Genomic DNA, 24,474 nt, shown 5'->3' with positions numbered 1-24,474 from the left:
AGCCTCTTGTATGCAAAATCCTTTTTAAGTTTTATTTGTACATAGAATAACATTGCTTTCCTTAAAAAAAAAAAAGCCAAAAATAAATTAAAAATCGATTAAAATTTTGCACATTTAGTTTAGGCAAAAAGAAAAAAAAAAACTAATCAACTTTTTGTTAAGATTTTATTTATTTTTTTCTTATTTTCTTGACCCACGAGTTCTTTTGACTTGATTTTGGCTCACATGACAAAGTTTCGAGACCCCTTGTTTAAATCATGTGACAAAAATAGATATGGAACAGGGTTAAGTTTGTACCTGATGAACCACTAATGTGTTGGTTTGTGTCACCAGATGTTTCTAAAACACCAAGCATCACATCCTCTGCCGTAGGTAACAGGATGAAGGGCCGTCTCACTGCTGCTGCTACAGACATGTTCACCACAGACATGGGAGGTGTTTATTATAAAAACAGTGTCATAATCAAAATAGACGTTTCTGCTAAGTCAACCCCTCATGTTTCGTAGGAGAGTGGCCTATGTGTTCGTTGCATCTCACTCAGTTCAGGGTGTTTATGGGATGCATGGCTGCAGCTCAGTCACTGTTGGTGGTACTCCTGTTGGGGCGTTTCTGGAGTCCAGTCCCAGCGCCACACATGCAGCATGTGGTCGTAGAATGAGCAGCTAGCTAGCAGACAGGACAGCGAAGGAGCGTCCAGACCCGGGCTGGGGGCCGGCGCCGGAGCTGGACTTAGGGGGGGCGGTCCACTCGCCTCTGGGATGTACCGACCTGCGTCGTCCTCCAGGGACGTGTCAAAGCTGGCAGTTGGAGACTCGTACTGAATGCGCAAGTGTCCTCTGCTCTGAGCGAGGCTTTCCTTTGGTTCTGTGGCAGGAGGGGAGTGCGGCGCGGGGTCCTCCAGGGACACCCTGGACCAGTCGGCTCCATAGGCCAGGGAGTTGTGGAGGATGTAGGAAGCAACAACAGGACAGGCTCCTCCGCTGCACTCTGAGCAAACACACACACATGCACGCACACACAGACAGACAGACAGAGATAAAAAACCATCAGCAATCTGTTTTCAACTTTGTTCCACACAGAACAGTTATACTGAATAATACAAGTGAAAAACTATTTAGTAAAAACTAATCCTTCCACCTTCCAATTTAGCCTCAGCATTGAGTTCTCATATTTACACCTGGAGTGAATCTGATAAGTCTGAAATAAAGTAGAGCTGCCTGGTTAGAATGTGGCCCTCAGAATAATCATTCAAGAACGGTACAGATCTGGCCTGTGACAGGTGATGCTTCCTACACATTTTTAGATATGCTCTAATGTGAGACTGTGCCCACCTTCCACACATGAATGTGTGAATACACCAGTAAACACTGGTGTAAACACCACAACACCAGCTGTGAAACACATGCTGATGGAATATTAAAGAAAATTATTAGGTACAACATATTACATTTTAATTGTTTTAAATGGAATTAGCAATCACAGTTTTACCATTTCTTAGACCAAAGAAATGGTCTAAGAAATAAGCAAATAAATGCTTATTTGCCATATATACTCAAAAAGAAAAAAATTCTTCAATTTTGGTTTTTTAGTTGAATATTGAAGCTTCTTGGGGAGTTTCTTTAACCAATATTATTTAAAACTGGTGCATCAGTCTCCTGATAAAAATTGACTTTTAAAGCTCAACAGTGATATATTTTAACTTTGGAATCTGTACCAATTAACTGAATGAACTGAGTCAAAATAAATCAAACACTATTGGTGAGCAGCCATGTTTCTATGCTTAGTAAGTCAGAAAAATATCATCCCTCCGTAAAATTGAGTTAGAAACAGTAATTAAGAACTGGGAGCAGCTTTTCCTCGTTGCTCTGATCATACCAACCTAAGGCCTGCTGGCAGTGGAGGATGTGGAAGTCATTATGCATGCAGGCAGCCAGCAGCAGGTACTGATGGCTGGGATGCCACTTCAGCCTCCACACCCCGCCTCCCACCGCGGTCTGTCCGAGGGGCTGCCGCATGTTCCTGCCGTCCCACAGCAACACCTGCTCATCGTAGCTGCCGAAGGACAAGATTGGAGCACAATAACATAACGACCAAATACAACACAACACCCAGGAGGCTGCTCCTTTATTTTCCTTCATTAAAGATGAGGATACTGACCTGCCTGTGGCCAGGATGTGCTCCAGATGAGGGCTGCTGTGAATACTGCACACACCCATTGAGTGCCTGAAGCAAAAAAGCTCAGAATTTACCGGCAAGGTTTGGCAGGAAGGACATCAGCTAGACACACACAAACACACACATAAATCTCTCTATCTCTACCTTTTACTGGTGAAAGCAGGGCTAGAAGGAGCAGTTCTGAGATCCCAGCCTTTCAGTTTACAGTCATCCCCCCCTGGGAAGAAGGTTCCAACATGAACACTAAGGCTGCTCAGTGTAGTGCAAATATGTCATCACAATATCAGTCTGCAAAACATTCAAATTGCAAAGGTCTGTTTGGAGTGCAGTAACATTTGACTAATATATTCCAAGTGTTATAAGGCTGCATTTACATACAGATGTAATACGCAACACAAAGGCTCACTGCAGCTTTCTGATCTACTCAGATTACAAAGAAAACAGCCACACGTTTCCAAGCTCTTAGAGCTACTGTGTGTTTGTCACATAAAAGCTGCTGAATTTGTGGTTGTCATGTAACAAGATATGACAAATTACAAGAAGTGTAAATGTTTTTCAAAGAAACGTTGTAAACAAAGGGTCGTGTTTGGTGATGCTGTCAGTAACAGCAGCCGCTAAATGTTCAAACATGGAACAATGTGAATTGCTTTGAACATTAGAGAATAGTGTATAATTTAATGTGTTCGTGTGAGGTGGAGTCTTCTTCAATTGTTTTCCAGCCATATAGGGTCATTATATAGCACAATCAACTATTTTACCTCCCATTGTTATAAAAATGCTGTATACAACTTATGTGACTTAAAAGAAATTTGACTCTAACACCTGGAAATTGGGCCCCTCTCTTTAAAAAATCTTGCTCTTTCCTGCAAATGGTTGCCATGGTGATTAAAGGATTTCTCAAGCATGCATGAAAGAATCAAGGCAACACTCCAGGTGTGTTTCTGATGAGGGAATAACATTATAACATAATGGAAAGCTCAAGGGAGTCGCTTTTACATAATATTTCCCCTTTAAAGACTGCCAAATGCTAGACCAGATGATTTTATTTTGGGCTATGTTCTGAAACTAACCGATCAATCACTTCAATATTTGCAGGAACTATAAAATGATGGGAATCAGTTGTGTTACCAGAATAAAGCAGCTGTGTGTTCCAGTAGGAGAAGGCTGTGATCCAGGCCTCAAAGTCATGAGCTTTCCATTGGGACAGAGCCGTCAGAGCTCCTTCAGCCAGGGAGAACACACCGACACACCCCTCAGAATCACTGCACGCCACCCGGATGTCACTGCTGCTGGGAACAGAAGGGTCTGCTTCATATGGCCTCTGATTATCCACCACTGGAAATTTGACTGAAGAAAAACAGCAGCAGGAGCTCACATAGCTTACAGTACCTGTCCATTCTACCAGTGGACCAGTCCAAAGACAAAGCCAGCCGCTCTGCTCCAACCTCCACGCTGCACATAGTCTGCAGACTGCACCCACCTTCCTACTGGATACACACATTCATGAGTAAACACCACAACACCAACTGTGAAGCACATGCTGACGGAAACAAAACATTCTAAAACAAGAAACAGGACACATGATAACTCCAGACCATTACTGAGGCACAGTCATGTCATTGCTTAATCTAAGGTTGCTGTTATCAGAAGACATCATTGGGATTCTTCAGAAGCTGCAGTTCTCACCTGATTATCCAGCAGAGTGTAGAGGTGCAGCTCTCCTGTAGCAGCAACCATCCCCAGCAGCGGCCTGCCCGACACAGGGACGTGGCACCTGGCCACGAGGGAAAACATTGAACAGAAAGGAAATGATCACGACTGCATCTGCACTAGTGAAGCCCGACTTCTCACCATTTCAGATCTAAAATGGCTGCTGTATCCAGGCGCTGCAGCTCAGTGAGAGGAGGGCTCATCAGACCCTCACGGCGAAACTGAAAAAGGTAGAGGCGGCCGGTCCGGCTGGGCGCGGCGTCCTCTCCGCCTTCCTGCAGCATGAATGACATACAGCAGACATGTGCGTGTAACTACACCGTATGGCATGATTAATCACTATTCAGTTCAGTACTTCATGGACATATTCTTTTTTGCATAGTTGTTTTAGGTTGCACTGCTTGTGGTGTGTTCAGGTTGCTGTGGAATTTTTTGCCCAATTTTCCATTTGCACAAAATAGTGACAGGTCTCCTGGACACATTCTTCCTTATGTTCCTACGTGGCTTTTTTAAACAGTGTTTTTTGTTTTAGCAGCTCTCCAGGCATTTTCCAATACATTTTATCTGGGAGCATCAGGGTAAGAGGGGTCAAGTACAAATGAACACTTCATTTTTCATGTTTGTATTTTGCTAGAAATTAATTTAGACTGTGTAACATTTTCCTCCCAACTGACTTGGGTTGGTATGTCAAATAAAATTAAAAAAAATGCAACATGTGAAAAAATTATGATAAAACACTTAAGGACTCAAATTTCTCAACACTTCTAGGATCCAAAGTCGTTATTTTTTCTCTTAATTAGTTTTTTTATTTTTTCCCCAAATCCTTATTTTTTTATTAATGATGATAATGACACATGTCACATTTTGTACAATTATTTTCTTTTTGCAAGAGTATTATGGCTTTGTAATTTTCTTCTCGCTGTTGTTTTTATTTATTCCACTTTTCACATAAGCTAGAGAAAAACTCACAAAAGTTTTTAGATTACCAAAGAACACAAATTGGAATTGCGCTGCTCAGTGTTGGAATATACTCCTGCGCTCTCCAACAGGTTGAGCCGCATTTTATCTCACCGCTTTCTGCAGCTGGTATGTCCCACATGCCAGGATGTCGTGGTTGGGGGACAGAGGACACCACTCCACCGTGTCCGCGCTCAGCTCCGTGTCAAATACCTGCAGACTGCGGGTCCTTGACTTCCAAGCCATGGCCACCTGGTCTGCATAACGCTACCGTGTTGGTTGGTTTGGTGGCAGCTAAACATTAACAACAAAAAACAACAGTGTTGTTTAGTTTAGTGATATATTTTATCCCAAGCAAACTCCCGTTAAGCTAACTAAGCTAACAAACAATGTGGTAACAACAGCCTGAGTTTACCTTCTGGCTAGACTCTCGGGGAAGGTGGAGTTTGGTCAAAGGTTGACATTTAAATTAGTATACTTGCTAACTTACCTCAACAATGGTTAGCTGTACGAAAAAGCTGGAAACAAAACTCACGCACTGTCGAAGCAGAGTAAACGCAGTGCGTTCTTACGTCATCAATGTGTATAGAGCTGCATTCAGGAACCAAAGTCTTAATGGGAAGTGTCAGCAGGTTAGAAAGACTGCACACTGTGTATTTGTGGACAACCAGTGACAGGCAAGTCAGGAACTGTGACACTGTATGAGTACCACTAGTTAGTGGTACTCACACTCACAGACAGATAAGTTTTTGGAGAGTTGCAGATCACAAAAACAGAAAAGTTGGTGAGGTGTGGGTGTTCAAGGTCGACAACTAGAGATGAAAAGGGCCATAGTCGAGATCAGGCAAGAGTTCCAGTGATAAATCGTGTTCACAGGCGACATTGCGTTGAAGAGAGCATAGTGAGGTCGAGGTAAGCTCTAAATATGCAAAGATTTTCACTTAAAAGTGAACAAACTGGAGAGGAATAATAGAGGAAGAAGAAAACCAAGGAAAAGTTTCATGGATGGATGTAGTGAAGGGGGATGTGACAGGGAAGGACGCTGGGTATAGAGTTGGATAGCGACCCCTAAAGGAATTAGATTTTAAAAAAGACAACGAAATTGTGACATTGTCTTTAGGATTTTATTTTTTTAGTGTTTCGGTTGAAGAGCGCAGCAGCTACAAGTGCAGGAGAAAAATCATCACAAACTCACAATTATTGTTATTTTATTATTTTATTTTTTTAGTAAACCAGCCAGTTAAAAAAAAAGCCTTTTGACGTAATGACAAGCTACGCGCAAGACGGTCACGTGATTTATTTTTTGGCTAGTGCCATATTTTTGTAGCTACTGCTGTAAGAAGCTGCCTCTAAAGCAAAACCAGTAGCTTGCAGCTTCGCCTACTAACGCCATGGATTTCAACGTGAAGAAGTTAGCCAGCGGTGCGGGGCTGTTCTTCACGCGAGCCGTCCAGGTATTTAAACGCTGCGGCGGCTTGGCTCTCTCTTCCTTTCACTTTGCCTACCAGCTGTTACGTTTCAGGACGTCTGACTCTGCAGTTCATCTTCAAAACACATCTCATTATCACAACCGGGAGGACATGTTCTCAATATTCAGGTTTTAGCTTCGCTATTTTCAGTCGTAGGCCGACGAAGCAGAGCTATACAAATGTCACGGTCGGTAATTTTAGCCAAACCATTACTAATTAACGAAGAGTGTCTTTTATTCACTTTTTCATTTACTCATTTGGCAGCAACAGTAGGGTAAAAATGATAAATATGAGCACCAGCAGGTTGAGACCATGATAGTAAGGGATGTTATTATGGTAATTGTTAATGAAACTTTGAACCTAAGTTATTTATTAGCATGTGGAGTTGACATTGGTTGACTTGTAACAGGGTGTTTGTCGTTGTTTGCTGTTTCAGTATACTGAGGAGAAGCTGGGCCAGGCGGAAAGGACAGAGTTGGATGCTCACTTTGAGAACCTAATGAGCCGCGCTGACTGCACCAAACACTGGACAGAGAAGATCTACAGACAGACTGAGTACCTGCTGCAGCCCAACCCAAGTATGATTACTATGTGGTAAAGTGTCATTACAGAAGGAAGTACTACCTGAGCTCAAAGTGTCTTCGAGCAGGACCACTGTAATGTCTAGGAATGTCTGCAGTATTACATCGATTAGGGTGGCACAGTGAGATGAAAAATTCTTGGGGTTGTTGCCTTTTTGGTTAGTCAGAAATAAGCGTCTTGGTTTCCTTCTGAAAGTTATTGTCAGTTTGTAAAAATGATTTACGCTACAGACTGTTGTAACGTCAGTTTCTATATTTTTCAGTTTTGTGCCATATTAAAAATCATCAGGTGCTTATCAAGTTTAAAATTACCTCCAGGTAATCTCAAGTGTACAAAAGCATACTGCAGAGTCTAAACTAATTTATTAAACTAAAAGCAACAGAAATGTTGGGAAGCTGTGTGTGGGGAAAAAAAGTACACCCCTGCCGTATTCCTTTTAAATGCCAAAGTTTTTAAGAAGGAAAATAACTCTTAACTAGAAAATTCCTGCAGAAATTTTACAGGGCATGCCAAAGTGTGCCCGTCGGATTTTTAAAAAGCGTTCTGATGCTAAAAATGAGCAATAATGCTAAAGAAAGCTGTAATGTAGTCAATAACTTGTGGGGCGTCAGAAGCATGTTCACTAAGCTGTGCTTGTACCATTTAGAATGTTGCATAAGCTGAAATTAGCTAAAATGCTAATAATAGCATGGATGCTATCAGTAGCATGTGAAGTATCACTAGCATGTTGTTGGTCATTACTTACTCTATTCAGTATAGAAAACATTGCTAATAAGCGTTCTGATGCTTAATATTAGCATCAATGCTAAGCTGAGCTAAATTGTAGTCAAAACCTGTGGAGAGTCGGAAACATGTTGACAAAGCTGTACTTGCGCCATTGATTTTGTTAAAATGAATGCATAAGGTGAAATTTGCCAAAATGCTAATCTTAGCATGATTGCTATCAGTAGCATGTTTGGCATCAGTAGCATGTTGTCTGTCATTGACTTAGTCTATTCAATATACTAAACATGGTTAAGTACTAAAATTATCTCAAAGCTCATTGAAGGTGAAATGATAATGCTCTGGCTTGCGCAAGTCAGTTCTATAGGCTTAGACAAAATGTTACTTAAAATGAATTCTATTGCACTGCAAAAACTCACTCAGCTGGACCTGCTGATTACAAGTTAGTATTGCACATACTAATGGGTGTGACACTGTTAATCACCAAAGTGAAAAGACTGAAGCTCTTGCCAGACCCATCACCATGTTTCTATAGCTGATTTAGTCACTGCGTCAGTACAACAGCTGAACCCAGTGCTCTATGAAATTCAGTCCGAGACTGACGACTATAAGCTTCGCACATGTGGTTCTCACTCACGGTATGAAATAAAAAAATAAAGACAGTCGGTAATTGTTTATTTCTCGAAAATGTTCAAACTTCATATGAAGGATTTTAATTCACACTCAAAAATTCAGAGAAATAATAATTTTATGTAAGCAAAATATAAATAGTCGAAGGAAATATTTCTTCTTCCCACAATGCATTGTGAGACCTGCCTCGGCACCTGTTGCAGACTACTCACTGCCTCTTTCTGGGACCCGTTGCTATGGTAATTAATTATCTGGACCTGGGCTGGCTCTCTGTCAGACAGTATGCTGGAGACAGAGTTTCTATACTTGAGACACTCAGCGTCAGTCTCAAGGACGCTGACAAAAAACCATAAGCAAAATGTCAAAAACACTTTAATATTATATCTTCTATTATCTTCTAATCTAATATTATAACTATATCGAGGAAAAAAGATAATAAAAGCTAATATCACTTACCTGAGAGTATTATTGAGGCTTTTATTTTGAAATTTTGTAGTAAGTGTCATTTGAAATGTCAACACTAATGCCATGTGCAACAGTGGTTTGGTTAAACCAGTTATCTAATGGCCAAAAAAGTAATTCTATGATGCGATAATCTTCAAGGCTTTTATTTTTAAATTTTCTGTCAGCTTAATTTTAACTTGCCAAACTAATCCCATGTGTAATGGTTATAGTGTTAAATCAGTTGTATAATGCTCAAAACACAAGTAGTTGTAAATACCATTTAAGTCCTCCTCTATAGTAACATACAGTTCTGCCATGTTGTAGTTCTAACATGATCCTCAGCCCTCTGCTTTAAGTGAGAGTTGGCCACAGTTAGAACTACAGACATGGCGTGCCCTGCCCTGCCCTGCTCTGTGTAATAATTCCCCTGCCAACTTCAGCTGTATCTGGCCTAAAGGGTGAGAGTAATTTCTGTTTAGCTGACAGTTCCGCCATGTTGTAGTTCTGACATGTTGCTGTGGCCTCTCTTTTAACTGAGTCTTGCCCATAGATAGAACTACAGTTATGGCATCTTTGCAGTCCTGAGCAGCTCTGTATTCTGTTGCTATGGTAATTAATGAATCCCCTGCAGCTGTGACAGCCAAAGTGTGGGAAAATCCTCTTCAAAAAAAGCCAGTTTTCTAACCAAAAAAGCCCTTCGAACAACTCCTTCCCGTTCAGGAACCGTGACACGTATTCAAAAACCGTTTGAAGCGTATGAGAAGGTTATTTGTCTTCTCCGATATTCCCACATTTCATATCTCTACCTGGCTCACAGTATTAACAGCGATGAGAGATAGATGATGTGTGCTCAGGTCTGACATTTTTCAGAAATATATGGAAAAACATAAATCTGAGCGAGAGCACCTGGAGAGAAAACTGTAAACCATAGGGACATTTTGAAAACATTTTACCGGAGCAGGCATGCGTATCTACGTCCTGACCAACTTTTAGGCAAATCGGGCGATATTTGTGGGCGTGAGGGCGAGTTAGAAATTATTTTGGGGTCAGAAATCCACTCTCTCCCACACTCTAGCTTTTCGAAAAATCGAAAACTTTAGGTCGCTTGGAGACAAGTTGTGGGCAATACGTAATTCGTATTGATGTACCAACTTCACTTTAGATAAGATGACGGGCATATCTACAAACTGAAGTTTGAATGGCATTTCTACGTGAATTTATGATGACACAGTGATTGCTCAAAAATAGGGTATTTTTAGGATCTCGCTCCATAGAAATGAATGGGGTTTTTGGGGGTCTTTTTACCCAATTTGTGTTGCCATGGTAACTCCGAATTCCACCAGAAATAATTGCTCTCCTCCCGTGATTGAGCTGCAATTTTTGATACCACATTTGTGGGGGTGCACGTAGCAGTACGAGCCGCTTTAACAGTAATGGAAGAAAAAAAATAAATAATAAAGAGATATTCTATTGGGTGTAGAATAATAGGTGCCTGCCATGCAATGCCCCAATTAACTGATAATTAGCAAGCATGTCTGCCTGTATCAGGCAGGAGTTTTGGCAGTTTAGTGGTCTGAACCATACAGGTTCATCTTAGCAAAAGGGCCAGTGAAAAAAAGGCATCAGCAGATACCCTAATGAAGCAACTGTTGCTGCACTTCAATCTGGGATGAGTTATAAGGCCATTCCCTACCAATTTGTGGAAAACATGCTAAATGTTGGAGTTGATGACAGAACAGAGAAAAGGACCAAACCAACATAACATATTTGGAGAGAGGTTGCTAATACAGAAGCATGAGTTATTTTTGCAGCTTAGTAAAATGCAAGATCTTTTGAGCAATGTTCTTAGAACACATGAGACCAAAGTTGGGTGTAATGCACTGTGCTGTGTTTGTTGAAAAACCAAAGGCAGTGAATCAGCAAAAGCGGTTCTTTCCAGCTGTCTAGCATGGCGGTGGAGGAATGATGATGTGCACTTGTCTGGCAGCCACTGAACCTGAGCAGCTTCCCATCATTTAGCTGTCAGTGAATGCTTCTGAACAGTACCCATTAAATGCAAGAACAGCTGTTTTACTATTGAATCAGGGCTGAAATTGAATTGTGCGACAGGTCAATGATCCCAAGCACAACAGCAACCTACGGTAGAGTGGATATGTAAGTCCAACCCATAACCTGATTGAAATGCTCTGGGTGGGACCCAAAACATTTATCTGTTAACATATAATATTGGTCATTCTTTAAGGTTTCTAAAAAAACTGGCAAATGTTCAGGATTTTTGTAGTTAATGAAAGTTTTTGCTTCCCATAAAAACCCACTGTTGAAATTGAAGAGAAATTGTTCTTTAAAGAGAATTCTGCAAGCCTCTACAAACGATGTCTTATAAGATAGTGGACCAGCTTTCAATCACAACAATATGACAAACCAATAGTCATCCAGAAAACAACTGTCTAAAGTGACTGCTGCTGACGGTGGCGCTACATGCCATTGAATCCTAAGGTGTACTTTGTTGTTCTCCCATACTATTTTTCTGTTTTGTCTTGAACTTTATTTAATAAATGTTCATGCTTTGCAGTATTTTTTTACACTTGATGTTAGATTTTCGTGATATTGGAATCTGACTGATTACAAACTTACAAATGAAAGATAATTTACCATTTTCCCCTTTTGGCTATAGTTGATAATGTTGATCAGGCTGTATAGGATGAGATGCAAGGACAGAGAGCTCTAACTTGTCATTTTTTTGACTCTTCATGCCACAGTTGATCATACTGGTGAGTATCCTGCCTTCCAATCCCCCTGTAGTGCTCTGCTGTGGAAACCTTTCATGCTTTGCATCATTAGCATAAAGGAGTAATCAACAGGAACAAAAATGCTCACATTTTTGTGTTGTTGAGATCAAATACAGATTTTTCACTCTGTGATTAGGAACATTAGAGTGACTGTTGACCACTGAAGAGTTCTCAGAACAAAGGCTGCTGTTTCACACAGCTAATCAGACAAAGTGTTTCCTTGAGATCTTTTCCACTAAACCGATCTCGGTGCTAGAGCTGACTGAGCACCGGGCTTCTTCAAACTTGCTGTAATACAGACTGCTACAGGAGATCCTTCCTGCTCACAGGCATCGCCACCTGCAATGACTTTTTGAAGAATCTTGAATAATTTCAGTTACATTTAATTTCCCTTTGGAATCAATAAAGCATTTTTGAATTGAATTTGATCAATTTTCAGAATAATGTAAATCACTCTTTAGTAGATTTTTAGATGGTAATTTAAATGTTAAATTATAAAGAGATGATGTTCATAAATATTAATAGATTAAAAGATTACTGTTAAATGTTTATAGTGTAGTTTTCCTAAGCCATAAACATGAAAGAAATGTTTTGTAGAAAGAAACGAGACATTCAAACTCTTTGGACTATTTTGAGTTCTTTCATTGGGTAATACCAGCATCTTCTAACAGTTTTGCTTGTGGAGTCTGTTTGGTGTTGGTAATCTAACAGTTTAATAAAGGACCCGTTTTATTGTCCTACTTATTTGTCTACAGAAAGATATTACACAAACAAACATGAACACCAATTTAATAGACTAATTTCAACCTGTTTTCTGTGCCAAATAATTAAGAATGTATAGACATGTTGCATGTTATTGTTTACATCCAAATACGTTGAGGGTAAAAAGACTCTTCTTTTACTTGCCATATTTAGCCGTGTTTCTGTTGTAGAACAATTCTTTTGACAAAATGAAACCTGGAGATGTATGGGGTTTTAAGTTAGTGCGGTGCGCCACAGTAACGGGAAAAATAATGTAGGGAAATCGTTGAACGACTCAAAACCGCTTGTATTCTTCCTTTTTATCGCTGTCTGTCAGCTATTCTACACAGTTGCGATTACTGACTGACAACATCACTAATATATCAGGATTTAACACTAAAGAACACCTAACATTTCTTACACAAAGATCAGAACATTTAGTCTGTCATTGTATCATGTTTTCAGGCTCCATGTTTATCTTATGATTATTAATAAGTGATTGTCTGAAGACAGCGGTGGCAGATCAGCTAATTTAAACCCGTGCTCTACTGATGATCTGTCAGAGATGGTGTGCGGGTGTTGCCTTTTTTTTTTTTTTTTTACTGAACCAAAATGCATCAAATTCTGCAGAAAATTTTAAGGTTGTCAAAGTCAAGCTGGCGTGAGTGAGTGAGTGAGTGAGTGAGTGAGTGAGTGAGTGAGTGAGTGAGTGAGTGAGTGAGTGAGTGAGTGAGTGAGTGAGTGAGTGAGTGAGTGAGTGAGTGAGTGAGTGAGAGAGAGAGATGTCTGTGTTAAGGGTTCAAACAGAGGGCAATCTTAGTTTTCTAAGATTGAAACATTGCCTCCATGTCCACCTTCGCTATGGTTTTCCATGTGCTCCTCACTTCATTTTGCATAACCTAACGCAGTTCTAATTTGTGGTGGTCTCACTGAGCTCATTGTAACAGACAATATATTTGATTTTTACATGTACCTGTACCAATCTGTCTTAGTCAGTGATAACAAATCAGAACTGCAGTTTCCTTTTCAATATGTGATTATTTTATAGTTTAATGCCCGCTGAGAGGAACAATATGTGGAACCGTACAGGTGATCACTGATGTATTTTGTTTATTGTTAATTTAACCGACTGATTACAAAAAAAACAATGTATCAAAGTTGCTAATAAATTAGTAATGGTAAATGATCTCTAAATATGTTCTGCTAAAACCACTCTGACAGATTATGTGCCACAAACAGAAACAAGTTCATTTCAAAATAAAGTTGGTTTAAAGTGTTGCTGAGTTTTCACCTCACCATGCACCTTGAAAGTGGGTGAAGTTGTGCCAGAAGTCTTTGGATCTCAGTTTGTAATGAATAGAAATGATCATAAAGAATAACCTGTCTGCTTCATAAATTAAACTCAGGATCTACCCTGCAGGTGCCAGAATTGAGGAGTTTCTCTATGAAAAGCTGGACATGAAAGCACCCTCCAGGGTTACCAACGCAGAGCTGCTGGGTCAGTATATGGAAGATGCTGCGAACGAGTTTGGACCTGGTACACCGTACGGTGAGTGTATTAGCTCTGAAGGCTCTGAATGTTAAATTGCAACATGCTGCCAGTGGTTTCTTGAACTCTGGTCCTCTGGCATTTAGCTGTGTCCCTGCTTTAACACACCCAACTGAATAGGAGATGAGTAGGTCACTAAAACATAATCCACACACTTCATCAGTCCTGAGCTGATGTTGGATGATGCTGTAGTTTTGTGGCTTGAGTGTAGACATGTTCCTGGAGGTGGTTAAAACCACAGACGGGAGCGGTAGCACTTTATTTGAAGGGCTGTGCATTAGAGTAACACAAAGGAGGCTTCATAAATGTTTGACTGTTGTCATGAGATGTCACTTGGTAAATTAACACACTTCTAATGCAAAGTCGATACTTTTAATGCAACTTTGCTTGAAAAATTTAATTATTTACCAAGAAAATTAAAGTTCACGTTTTTAATTCACATTAACACAATTTCTGTTGTAACTTTGGATTAAAAATGTCATTATTTACTGAATGACACTTTATAATAAGTCATGAACATTCATGAAGACTCCTTTATGTTTATGACAGGTGATATGTCAGTCTTATTCACACCGCTTCAGTTAAATTGTTAACAAAGGAGCTTCTCAGCACACAGAGTACTGTGGAAGAAAACTCTTCTTTTGTTGCAATATTTAAATTAAAATATCAATGCTAACAAAATATTATTGTTAGCGTTATTGAATATTTCACTCATCCAGGGTGACAGAAGATTGAGGCTTTCTGAAGCACTTGCTTCAAACTGGCTCTAGGATATTTTTCAGTATAAGAACATTTTTTTTTCTGTTGCCTGTTCAATGGATGTTCTTCCTTTCTACATGTTGCTTGCGCTGTTTTCCACTAGAGGCTGTAAATAGTTTTTCCCGTCTGTGTAAGTCTGAGGATCAATAGAGCTTTAAATGAGGTTAGCTGCTCTCTGCATTCTGCTGCAGCATCAGTAGTCATGTAGCTGTCACTAGGGAAAGCTATTGCTCCGAAATTCAATAAGAGAGTCTGATTTATGCATGAGTTGTGCAGCCCTAGTACTTCAGCATCTCGTTGTCTTTTAAAAAGATGGACTGAAAATTCAGATTAGCTCAAACTCTGACTGATGCCGCAGTTTTCTAGGTTCTATTAATTTTTTAGAAAGTGGAAATAAATCCTCGACTTTTCACACAAAAATATCCTGTCTTTAAAACCAGAAACCATACCATGCCAACACGATGGTTTTAGTTGTTGGTATATCCTGCTTTATTGTGCTTAAAGCTACAGTATGTAACTTCTATAAAAAACATATTTTTTATGTATTTGTTAAAATAGTCACCATGTCATGACAGTATGTCGGGAGACCGGTAATCTGTGAAACAATGGATCTCCTCTACATCCTGTCTGAGTGACTAGTTGGCTTCTGAAGAAATGCACCGCTCCCAACCAAGAACAACCAATCACAGCCAGGTCTTATGTGGGTTTACGATTTGTTTAATGAATAAACCTTTGCAGTTCAAACATTATTTGTTTCTTCAAAATTTAGTCAAATAAGCAACACTAACCTAAAGCCAACATCAGGATAAGCTGTTTCTCATTGGAAGAGATGAACTGGCAACTTTTTCTTATGCAATGTGGGTTATGTCTAATTGTGGTGCACATACTAATTAACCACTGATTTAAATTTACCAATGGGCAGTCTAAGTCAAAGGGGAGAGGGGGGACGAGGGAATAAGAATTCTCAAAAAGGATTTTTTGTTCATTAATTGATGAAAACTAAAAAATGAAGATATATTTAAATTTATATTTAGTCTCTGGATTTATTAGCAAACAGCACATTGTTTAGACTTTTTTCAGAGCTCAGTAAAAATCCAATAAAGGGAAAAAGGAAAATCAATATTGGCCAGTAAAAGCCTCATCAGCACATTTCTGATGATGACTTTTGCCCTTCACTTGCCTTCATTTATCTTTACTTTTTATCTATTTATTAATTTCTTTTTACTTCTCTTTCTCACTGTTTACGTTTTAATGATGTAAAGCCGCCCGGAAAACTTCCCAGTTAAACAACGTTTAACTAAAGTCCTACGAGGTTTAGAGTCCCAGTTGACGGCGTTTTAACTAAAAACTTAGAGGTTGGAGTCCTTGTCAAACGGTGTTTTTGACTAAAGTCCCAGAGGGTTAGAGTCCCAGTTAAACGATGTTTAACTGAAGTCCTAAAAGGGGTGCGGCTTTAATGTTTTTATCTTTTTTAACCTTTTTTTTTTCTCTTTCTCACTGTTTATTGAATGTCACAAGCTGTTTTTATTTTAATTATGTAAAGCACTTTGAAATGCCTTGCTGCTGAAATGTGCTATACAAATAAATTTGATTTGATTGATTGATTGATTGATAGATATCTTCTTAAATATGTCTGTTTCTATTTAAGGGCTCTTTAGGGGTCATTATGGATCTGTTGCAGGAATAGAGTTCTGTCAAGTTGTGCTGTCATTGGTGTTTTTGTTTTAAATAAATAATCTTTTGCACAATGATGACACCTACTGGAGCAACTCTATTCCTAACATTCAGCATCTTCATAGGAGTACACTAGTCCAAGAATGGTGAACCAGTTCAGCATTAAGAGCCAAATTAATTAATCACTGTAAAGAGGAATGCAGCAATTTCAAGATTGGCTTTGTACCACATTTCTAAAATGTTTTTGTTCCTTAGTGGGACTCCGGTGGAAAAATTGCTCCATATCTCAAATCCATGAACCGCAAAGGGCACCGACATGAAATAATGCAGCCAATAGAAATACAGATACCTGTTGAGAAAAGATGGATTATGGATTTTATTCCTAAGTGATTCAACTCACATCTGTCACCTAAAGGTTCTTCTCCTAGACAGACAACTTACCAGAATTTCACCATCTGCGCTTTGTGCTCATTATGCTGCTTTAAAGATTCAGAGTAAACCCGAAAAAAATACAAAGCAATAAATGAGGAATTGGTGTTTATATCAACTGCAGTAGCACTGAATGAACTGATTTGTGACAATTCTTTGGTCTTGTTGCAGGAAGCACTTTGCTGAAGGTTGGGGACTGTGAGAGGAGACTAGGAGCAGCAGAGAGAGAGTTCATTCAGACCTCAGCCATCAGCTTTCTCAATCCACTCAGGAACTTCCTGGAAGGAGACTGGCGAACCATCTCAGTGAGTGTGAAACTTTGAGAAGTGGAACACTTTAAGTTTTTGGATGATTTCTCAATTTTACATTTCAATACCCGCTTTGATAACAGGTTCATTAGAGGAAAAGTAAACGATGAATTTACCATGAGAAAAAGAGTCAACTCATATAGGACTTTAGGAAGTGTGTGTCCCATTAACTCTGATATTAAACTAATACAGCACTTCAGAAAAAGCACTTCATACATTCCAGTGAGGACAGAGTTATTACTCCCTCATGCAATTAGCAGGGTTTCCGCCCAGTGGTCAGGGCGCAGAGGCGGTCCACTGGCAGTAGACCCTGCTTTTGAATTAAAAGATGTTAAGTAGACAGGAAATGTAAAAATATTACTGGGTAATTATTTGTTTAGGGAAACAAATAATTTTGTTTCCCTAAAAATCAATGTCACCAGTGAAACGCTATTTCAATCTACAACTAGTCTTAAAAACAACAAATCAAAAAATACAATTAAAATGAGTATCAATTTTTTGCACTTCTGTTTAATCCAAATTAAGTCAGCGGCTCCATAAGGCCCCCCAGGGCTTCAGGGGGCCTTTTTAACACAGACCACGAATGCATAAATGTAACATTTATTTATTGAGCATATCAATGCTGCTAAATTTGATTTAATGGCTTCTCCATACATAAATTAAAATATTTTTAATTGTTTAACATTTCAATGTAAGATTTTAAGGAGCTCGCAAGTTTACTTTGTAAATGTTCAAAGAACAATATTCATAGTTAGATTTTGTTACCACAGCAACAATCTGATGGTATGAATTTAATCTTTGACATTGAGCTCTGTTTGTTCACAAATACAAATGAGTAAACTGCAATTATAACTAACTGCTTTTTAGGTTGACCAATTAATCTAATTAATTAATCTTTTTTTATTAATGGAATTAATTAATAGATTAATTTTCTTTTCTTTTTTTTACTTATATAAATTAACATCAGTTCAGAATTTGAAGCTCAAGCAGTCCTGGGTTATGAATGAAGCAACGATCCAGATTTGCCTAGTCAAAGCCTGGGCTGAAATTCTATTAATTGCTATAGAATTACTTTTATTACAGAATTATATTTATTCTTGAAAACCTTTCAGGTGACCTAATTAAAACAGTTCTGTAGCTTTCCCTTAATAAATAAAATCATCATTTAAAAAAACACGTTTTATATTTCTTTAATCATTTGAACGTTAAAGTGTCACAAAAAAAAGCAAAACCAAAAGAAATTTAAACGGGTGTTGTCTCGCTGCAGTAGCTGGGTGCTTAGACTCTGTCATGGTTTTGAACAGAGAGAGCGCCGTCTGCTGGAGAACCTTCGCCTGGACCTGGACGCCTGTAAAGCACGTGTAAAGAAGGCCAAGGCGGCCGAGGCCAAGGCAGCGGTAAGACCCCACTCACTCCCACGTCCCCTCAGCTTTCCTTTTAAACATTCTAATAAAAGCATTGGTGTGTTTTGGTTTCAACTATTACTAACTGTCTGCATATTGACCATCTTTGCAGTGTGAGGGTGCAGTAAGTATTAAAAACTGCTTTATATGGTGCACACCTTGAGTTATTTTCTCAGTCTTACTAGCTTCGATGTGCAGTGCTACTTCTATTGGCGAAAAGACAAAAAAAATACTTAAAAGTCAAGGCAGTGGACTGAAAAAATATCCACAACCTCAAGACTCTTTTGTTATCTCTATTGACTTTTGGACGTTAGAGTCTTAATGACTGACGATGTTTGGATGAATCATGCTTATTCTTTATTTGCTTTTCCCTGCGTGAATTCTTTTGTTTGCTGTCATCTTTGTTTATTTGAATTCCTTTTTTAGATTAGCATTTAGTGACATCTAAGGCATTGCTTTGGTGCCCTTATTGAGATAAATTGGTTGCAAAATGGCAGGAGCTTGGAGATTTCAAATTAAATCTTCAAATGAATGAACTGTTAAAAAATTTGCACCTGCATGTAAAATGCAAAAAACCTCTAGTATTTACACATATGATCATGATAAAAATTTTTTTCCCATAATCAAACAGCTCTACTTTAGATTCTGTTCAAATGCATTTTACTAAAACAAATGTACAAATTTTCTTTAAAAAAAAAAGTTCTCGCTGAGAAAACTCTTATTTATTGTCATAAAAAGGTTCCGTCACTAGATGGCAGCAGAGCCATACGAACCTTTTTATGTTACCAGACATTTAATAGAAAGACAAATTGGACTTGTTGTCAACACATCAGCTCTCACCAGAGCAGATGCCTGAAGTCTAACTAGATCACAGGTTAGAGATGCAGGACAAGTCTTGTAGAAAATATAGAATCATTGCTCTTTGTTTCCTTCTGCTGTTTTTATTTGATGTGAAAATATTACAGATATGACAGCTAAGCACATAAACACACTTATTTGAAAAGCCTTTTTTATTGATGTTTTACAGATTAACCACAGGAGGTAGATTATCAAATAATTTCCCGTTTTTAAAAAGCACATATAAAATGCCTTCAACTGACACTTTTGCAGGGAATACAACATTTGTTGTTTGTTGTTATTTGTTGTTTTGTCTTGATCTTTGGATGGATGTTTTTCTTGGCTCTAACAAAATGCCTTTTGATCTGAATGAAGCAGCTGCACATTCTCCATGTTCTTAAATGACTGGAAGAACAATGTTGGCAAGAGCTCAAATGAAGAATAGCAGAAAACAGATGCAGAGCATGACCATCACTGCACTTTTCTGGAAAGTGAGCTTAAAACAGGAAACGGTGACTTTGTTCCTGCATCATCGCCACCTCTGCAGTTATTTATAACTCAATCCTTGTCCTGTACTTGTACAAAATTAAGCAGCTGACCGGCCATCTACTTACTGATTGTGTATTTTGGCCACAATTTCAACCAGTTTTCCCTTTTTTGTTCTTTTCCTTTTTTTGTTTGTAATTTATTTATTTTTGTAATTCATAATTGTTAATTTTTTTTTAATTAGTTTCTTTATTTGGAAAAATGTTTTTTTTTATGTGATGATGAAACCATTACTTGTCTGGAATGCTTGCATGTGCATGATAAAAGCACAGCCTGCAGCTTCAGACTGGAGTAGTAAGGTCAGTGAGAGACTGACTCACTGGTTTCAGTAATGTGGCAGCTGTTGTTTGTATACAGTGATTGCATCACCTCTCTGCACCTTTCTTTTATAACATCAGACACACCTAATATGAAAGTATGCTGGCTGTTGTAAATTCCCCTCTTCTCTTTTTTTTCTCCCTTACAGTTAATCTGTGTAATTCCTGTGAGCTGATGTCACTTTAAAATAGGCCTGCTTTCCAGGAGGTTTATATACACCTTCAGATGAAATGTAAACCTAAGTCTTGTCTTTAAAGATGGTTTCTGTATGCGGTATCTTGCAGAAGTCTCACATTCAGTTATACAACAGCTACAAACTTCAGTGTATCTTGTAAGGGTTTCATGTGAGTGAACAACACACTGTAGAGCAGAATTGTAAGGTGGATGGCAAATCATTCTTGGTTTTCTTTTTTGAATGCGTAATTGAACTCTGATGCAGAGCAAAAAAGCAAACTGGTCGTCCTACAAACCTCAGTCTCAGTTTTGTTGAAGTGAACTCTGGCGTGGTTCAAATGCATATGTGAACACCAAGTGGACCGGAGAACACTCCAAAAGCACGAAGCGGACCATAGCATGGGGCATTGTGGGTAAATGCAACCAAAACAAATGGAGGGCCTACCATCGGCAGGAGAAATGGCTTGCAGTCTTTTGCCAAAGAGAAATCCTCCAACGGATAAATCTGATGCCACTCAGTTTTTATTTGCATTTTGTGAAGAAGGAAGTTTTCATGTTGCTTTGTTCAGTGGTTGTTGGTGTGGAGGTGAAGATTTTGCTCAAAGGGTTTGGCTGGTTTGACACAGTGCAGTGTGAGAGCAAACTGAACATCTGAAACTGTAGCACTGGTTGCAATTTTGGTCCACAATCAAACGGAGTCCACCAGTGTTTTTATGTGTGAAAACACCCTAAATCACAGTATGAATGCAGCTGTTCCATTTCAATCTGGAAAAATGAGGTCTGGTTAGATTAGACCAAAACTGAACACACTACAGTAGAACATGTATGTGCATGCACATTTTGTTTCAGTTTCACTGGGAGTCTGGTCAGAGTTTGAAGGAAAATGGAAAACAAAGGGCAGAACTGGGAAAAAAAGCTGTTGGAGGATTTAAGACACTTAATACTGTGGTGGAGGGTCACCTTCCATCAGGAGAACTGAACATGTGCAAGTTAAAACAGACAAACTAAGTGAAAGGTGCTTCTTATTACATATGCTTGACTAACTTTAAAATACATTTACAAACCTGCAATGATTTCCTTCTGTTTCATAGTCAGACATTGCTTTGTGTGTTTCTCACATAAAACAGCAATACACAATAGCATAGTTTGTTGTTGTAATATCAATACCTTTGCAAGGCAATGTGCAGATTGAATACACAGCAGTACAAATGATGAAATAATAATTCTGATTTGTGTAGATGGCCCCAGATTTCCAGGAGACCAGACCTCGCAACTATGTGCTTTCTGCCAGTGCCTCTGCGGTAAGAAGACACTTCCTCCTCACCAATTTTATGAAGTTTAAATGCCACATACGGCAATGACAAATCTATGCTGGATATAGGAGACGCCACTGCTTACATCTCCCAGATTCCTAAAAACACCTAAACACCTTTTCACATTAATGTAACTCGGCAGCATACAGATAAAAACTGCTTTGATTTGATTGATAAAATAATATTTGGCAACATAAATGGGATGTATCTACATCCCATTTACAACAGACATGGCTTCAGCATTGAGAAGGGGGCGTGTCCATACACAGAGATTAGTTCACTCTACATGCCAGACTTGTGTGTAATGTTCTCCAGCATTCTGACATTTAGGGATTTGTCATAACATTAAGAGAAAATATGTAGCAGCCCAGTTAATGTGATACATTTACGTAGTAGGAAGCCATTCCACAGTAATCTTCTCAGCGTAAACTCTAATCTGATGATGCCTGTGTTTATGTTCACAAGAAGTACCGTGCTGGGAAACGTTGTTACCACCCTCTAATTTAAAGCAGCATGGCTCATATCACAGTCTGACTGTAATAACATCCTGGTGTTAAACAATAAGAAAGATTGTCGTCATCATCACAGATGGTGCAACACGGTGTACCATGGAGCTGGTTGTGATTTCAAAAGAATATTTTGAATAATTCAGTATCCTCCCTCTGGCCTCTTTGAGTCAGTCCTCAAAATAATTTTTAATGTTTGTATTTTGGTGCTAAAAATGCTCTCACTTTCATATATTTGTTTTTTACACATTTAAATTCAGTTTGCTTACAATTTCTCATAAAATTGTAGTAAAACAGGAATCAAAGTCTGCGTTTTAGCTGGAATGAAGATCTCTGGCACAGAAACGTTTGTTTTAGTTTGCTAACAATGTCCTATCTAATCCATCTGTAGGCCACTTTATCTGTTTTCCTGCTCACATCTGGCACTGCTGTGTGTCCCGGCTGATCCGGTGACGGTAGATGGGCGAAGGCCCCATTTACATGGAGCCGCTCTTCAGTTAATCCATTACATTTTTGTTGCGATCCAGCCACTCATTTACACCACATGGCCGTACTCTCTCACCCCAGCACTTTTTCAAACCGGGTCTCTGAGTGAAACTTTTCTGTATCACCCACCACAGAGGTGTGAAGTACTCCACATGCACAGGGCGCACAGCTGTAGGCTTCATCCTATGCATGCACAGGCAGGTAGCAACAAAAACAATGGTGGATTGTACTGGGCTGTGTTGTGCTACTTGACCTGCTCCATTTAACACAATTCTTGATGAGGAATACATGAGCATTTTGTTTATGAGAGACACGCTACTATTTACAATTATATAGATGCTAAGGGTGAAAAGCGTGTTCAATGACCTCCTGAAATTACAGCGCCATCCAGTGCCTTCTCATGTCAAGTACAGTTGACTCAAGCTGCCATCTGAACATGAAACTTTTTCCCAATTGACATCCGAAAATACTGGAAGTTCCTAAATCAGCAGTATTTGAGTGTTTGTAAGGCTATTTTTGCTTTCTTTTGATCTCTAAGACCTCCAGCTAATATCTCTTTAACCTGAGAGGAGATTGTGTCCTGAAGGTGGTCGGAAGAAAACTGTCCTCACAAGGTTTTAGAGCGCATTCCCACCAGTAGCTAGATCTGTTCAGATGTGATCAGATTTGATATTAATCTCAGGTCTCAACAAGCACATCAGTTATTTCCTTCTGGCTTGTGGTCAAAACACAGGTGATGTGCTTGTGTAGCGCAGACTGCTTTGACTTGTCTTGACAGTCACCAGTTTGTAATTGTGGTGACGGATGGGCTCAGTTTATGTGGGTACTGGTTTTGTACATTGTGGAAATGAGCAGCAGTGTTTTGTGCGTCTCCTGGAGAAGCTGGCTGGCAAACAAATCCTTAATCCTCAGCAGTGTTGACTTGACTGTGTGGCAAACTTTCCAGTGCTGCTTTCATTTTCCTTGTTGCCCAGAACTTTAACAGACTGGAAGGTGCTCTGAAGCTACAACTGCTCTCATGGGTAACATGGACAAATATTACAAAGTACTAATTCAATAAATCAGCATTCTGCTGAGAAACCTTCTTTAATCCACTGCCCTGAATGCAGTCTCATTTATAGTTGATACAACACAGCCTATGATGTAGACATCTATGACCCAACAAAGTCATTTTATTGCTTTTAAAACATCCTCCCTTCCTGAATTCAAAATACTTTTATTTATTCCAAAGGAAAAACAAATAATGGGAATGGGACAGAAGCTGGATTGTCTTGCTGAAACTTGTTTTCCTTTTCTTTTTTTCTTTCGACTCGGGGTATCCGTCAATCAGCTCTGGACTGAGGAAGTGGAAAAAGTAAGTACGTCAGTTTGGTTGTTATATACAGTTTCGTTCGCTGTTTTTTTTTTTTTTTACATACCAGGCTGAACAAGCTATGTATTTTTTAAAGCAGTTCTAACAGGTGTGAATATGGAGCATCAGAGTTTCGACTTGGTTTCCAAATATTAGATTTGTCTAACAAATGAGCTGATCTGGTTTGATGTTTCAGGCTGAACAAGATCTCAGGCTGGCTCAGACGGAGTTCGATCGGCAGGCAGAAGTTACACGGCTGCTTTTGGAAGGCATCAGTAGTACGCATGTAGGTTAGCCACCAGATTACTGGTCACACACACACCCTACTTATTCTGTTTCATTCATTATAGAAAACATTTAGGTTGAAGGGGTTTTCACGGTTGCTTTCCTAATTTATTGAATACCTGTTCAGTTTACAGTTTGCATTTTGCATGTCTAAATGCTCTTAACACAGCCCTGAGTTCTACTGCTGTTTTTCCCAATAATCAAACTTATTCTGGAGTACTTTTCTGACCAGACTTCTTCTTCAAAGATGATAGTGCCCCTCTTCTTTTTCTTCCAGTTTCTAATAATGCATCGGACAGTTCTTTGTCCAATTTTT

General features: G+C 39.1%; 2 protein-coding genes across 11 annotated transcripts in view; one reads left to right on the top strand and one right to left on the bottom strand.

The window, feature by feature from the left end:
• Positions 1-148: 148 nt before the first annotated feature.
• Positions 149-5,456, bottom strand: dph7 (diphthamide biosynthesis 7). 2 transcript variants are annotated; one of them, XM_008417350.3, is made up of 10 exons: positions 5,333-5,456; positions 4,957-5,136; positions 4,027-4,160; positions 3,862-3,949; positions 3,565-3,659; positions 3,304-3,461; positions 2,320-2,392; positions 2,158-2,223; positions 1,880-2,052; positions 149-987 (listed from the first exon to the last, which is right to left on the bottom strand). In XM_008417350.3, the coding sequence occupies exons 2-10, from the start codon at positions 5,086-5,088 to the stop codon at positions 578-580; spliced, it is 1,329 nt and encodes a 442-aa protein (XP_008415572.1). In that variant the 5' UTR covers positions 5,089-5,136; positions 5,333-5,456; the 3' UTR covers positions 149-577. The 2 variants fall into 2 exon arrangements, with proteins under 2 accessions (XP_008415572.1, XP_008415573.1); XM_008417351.2 differs by having other exon boundaries at positions 5,258-5,378.
• A 19-nt stretch (positions 5,457-5,475) lies between these two features.
• Positions 5,476-24,474, top strand: part of LOC103461072 (endophilin-B2-like) — a 31,462-nt gene continuing 12,463 nt past the window's right edge. Inside the window, exons 1-10 of one of the 9 annotated variants that reach the window (XM_081611250.1) lie at positions 5,476-5,754; positions 6,748-6,889; positions 11,450-11,461; positions 13,641-13,769; positions 16,803-16,936; positions 18,244-18,336; positions 18,455-18,466; positions 21,456-21,518; positions 23,853-23,876; positions 24,070-24,159. In XM_081611250.1, coding sequence (XP_081467376.1) covers positions 6,811-6,889; positions 11,450-11,461; positions 13,641-13,769; positions 16,803-16,936; positions 18,244-18,336; positions 18,455-18,466; positions 21,456-21,518; positions 23,853-23,876; positions 24,070-24,159 — 636 coding nt within the window. In that variant the 5' untranslated portion in view covers positions 5,476-5,754; positions 6,748-6,810. Of the gene's footprint in view, positions 5,755-5,811; positions 6,297-6,365; positions 6,499-6,608; positions 6,648-6,747; positions 6,890-11,449; positions 11,462-13,640; positions 13,770-16,802; positions 16,937-18,243; positions 18,337-18,454; positions 18,467-21,455; positions 21,519-23,852; positions 23,877-24,069; positions 24,160-24,474 lie in introns of those variants that run through there. The other 8 variants (XM_081611243.1, XM_081611246.1, XM_081611251.1 and 5 more) reach the window with 8 other exon arrangements.

The sequence above is a fragment of the Poecilia reticulata genome, chromosome 9 (genome assembly GCF_904066995.2).
Source record: "Poecilia reticulata chromosome 9, P_reticulata-male-v2, whole genome shotgun sequence".
NCBI lineage: Eukaryota > Metazoa > Chordata > Actinopteri > Cyprinodontiformes > Poeciliidae > Poecilia > Poecilia reticulata.
The sequence above is the reverse complement of the archived record's forward strand: the minus strand, read 5'-3'. Positions and strand labels throughout refer to the sequence as shown.

What these genes read in the sequence shown, in the direction of transcription:
- dph7 (XM_008417350.3), bottom strand. Translation starts at nt 5,088, where the DNA reads ATGGCTTGGAAGTCAAGGACCCGCAGTCTGCAGGTATTTGACACGGAG. An exon ending in CATACCAGCTGCAGAAAGCG is followed by an intron (nt 4,161 to 4,956) that starts GTGAGATAAAAT and finishes TTCATGCTGCAG; the next exon opens with GAAGGCGGAGAGGACGCCGC. An exon ending in CACATCCTGGCCACAGGCAG is followed by an intron (nt 2,053 to 2,157) that starts GTCAGTATCCTC and finishes GTCCTTCGGCAG; the next exon opens with CTACGATGAGCAGGTGTTGC.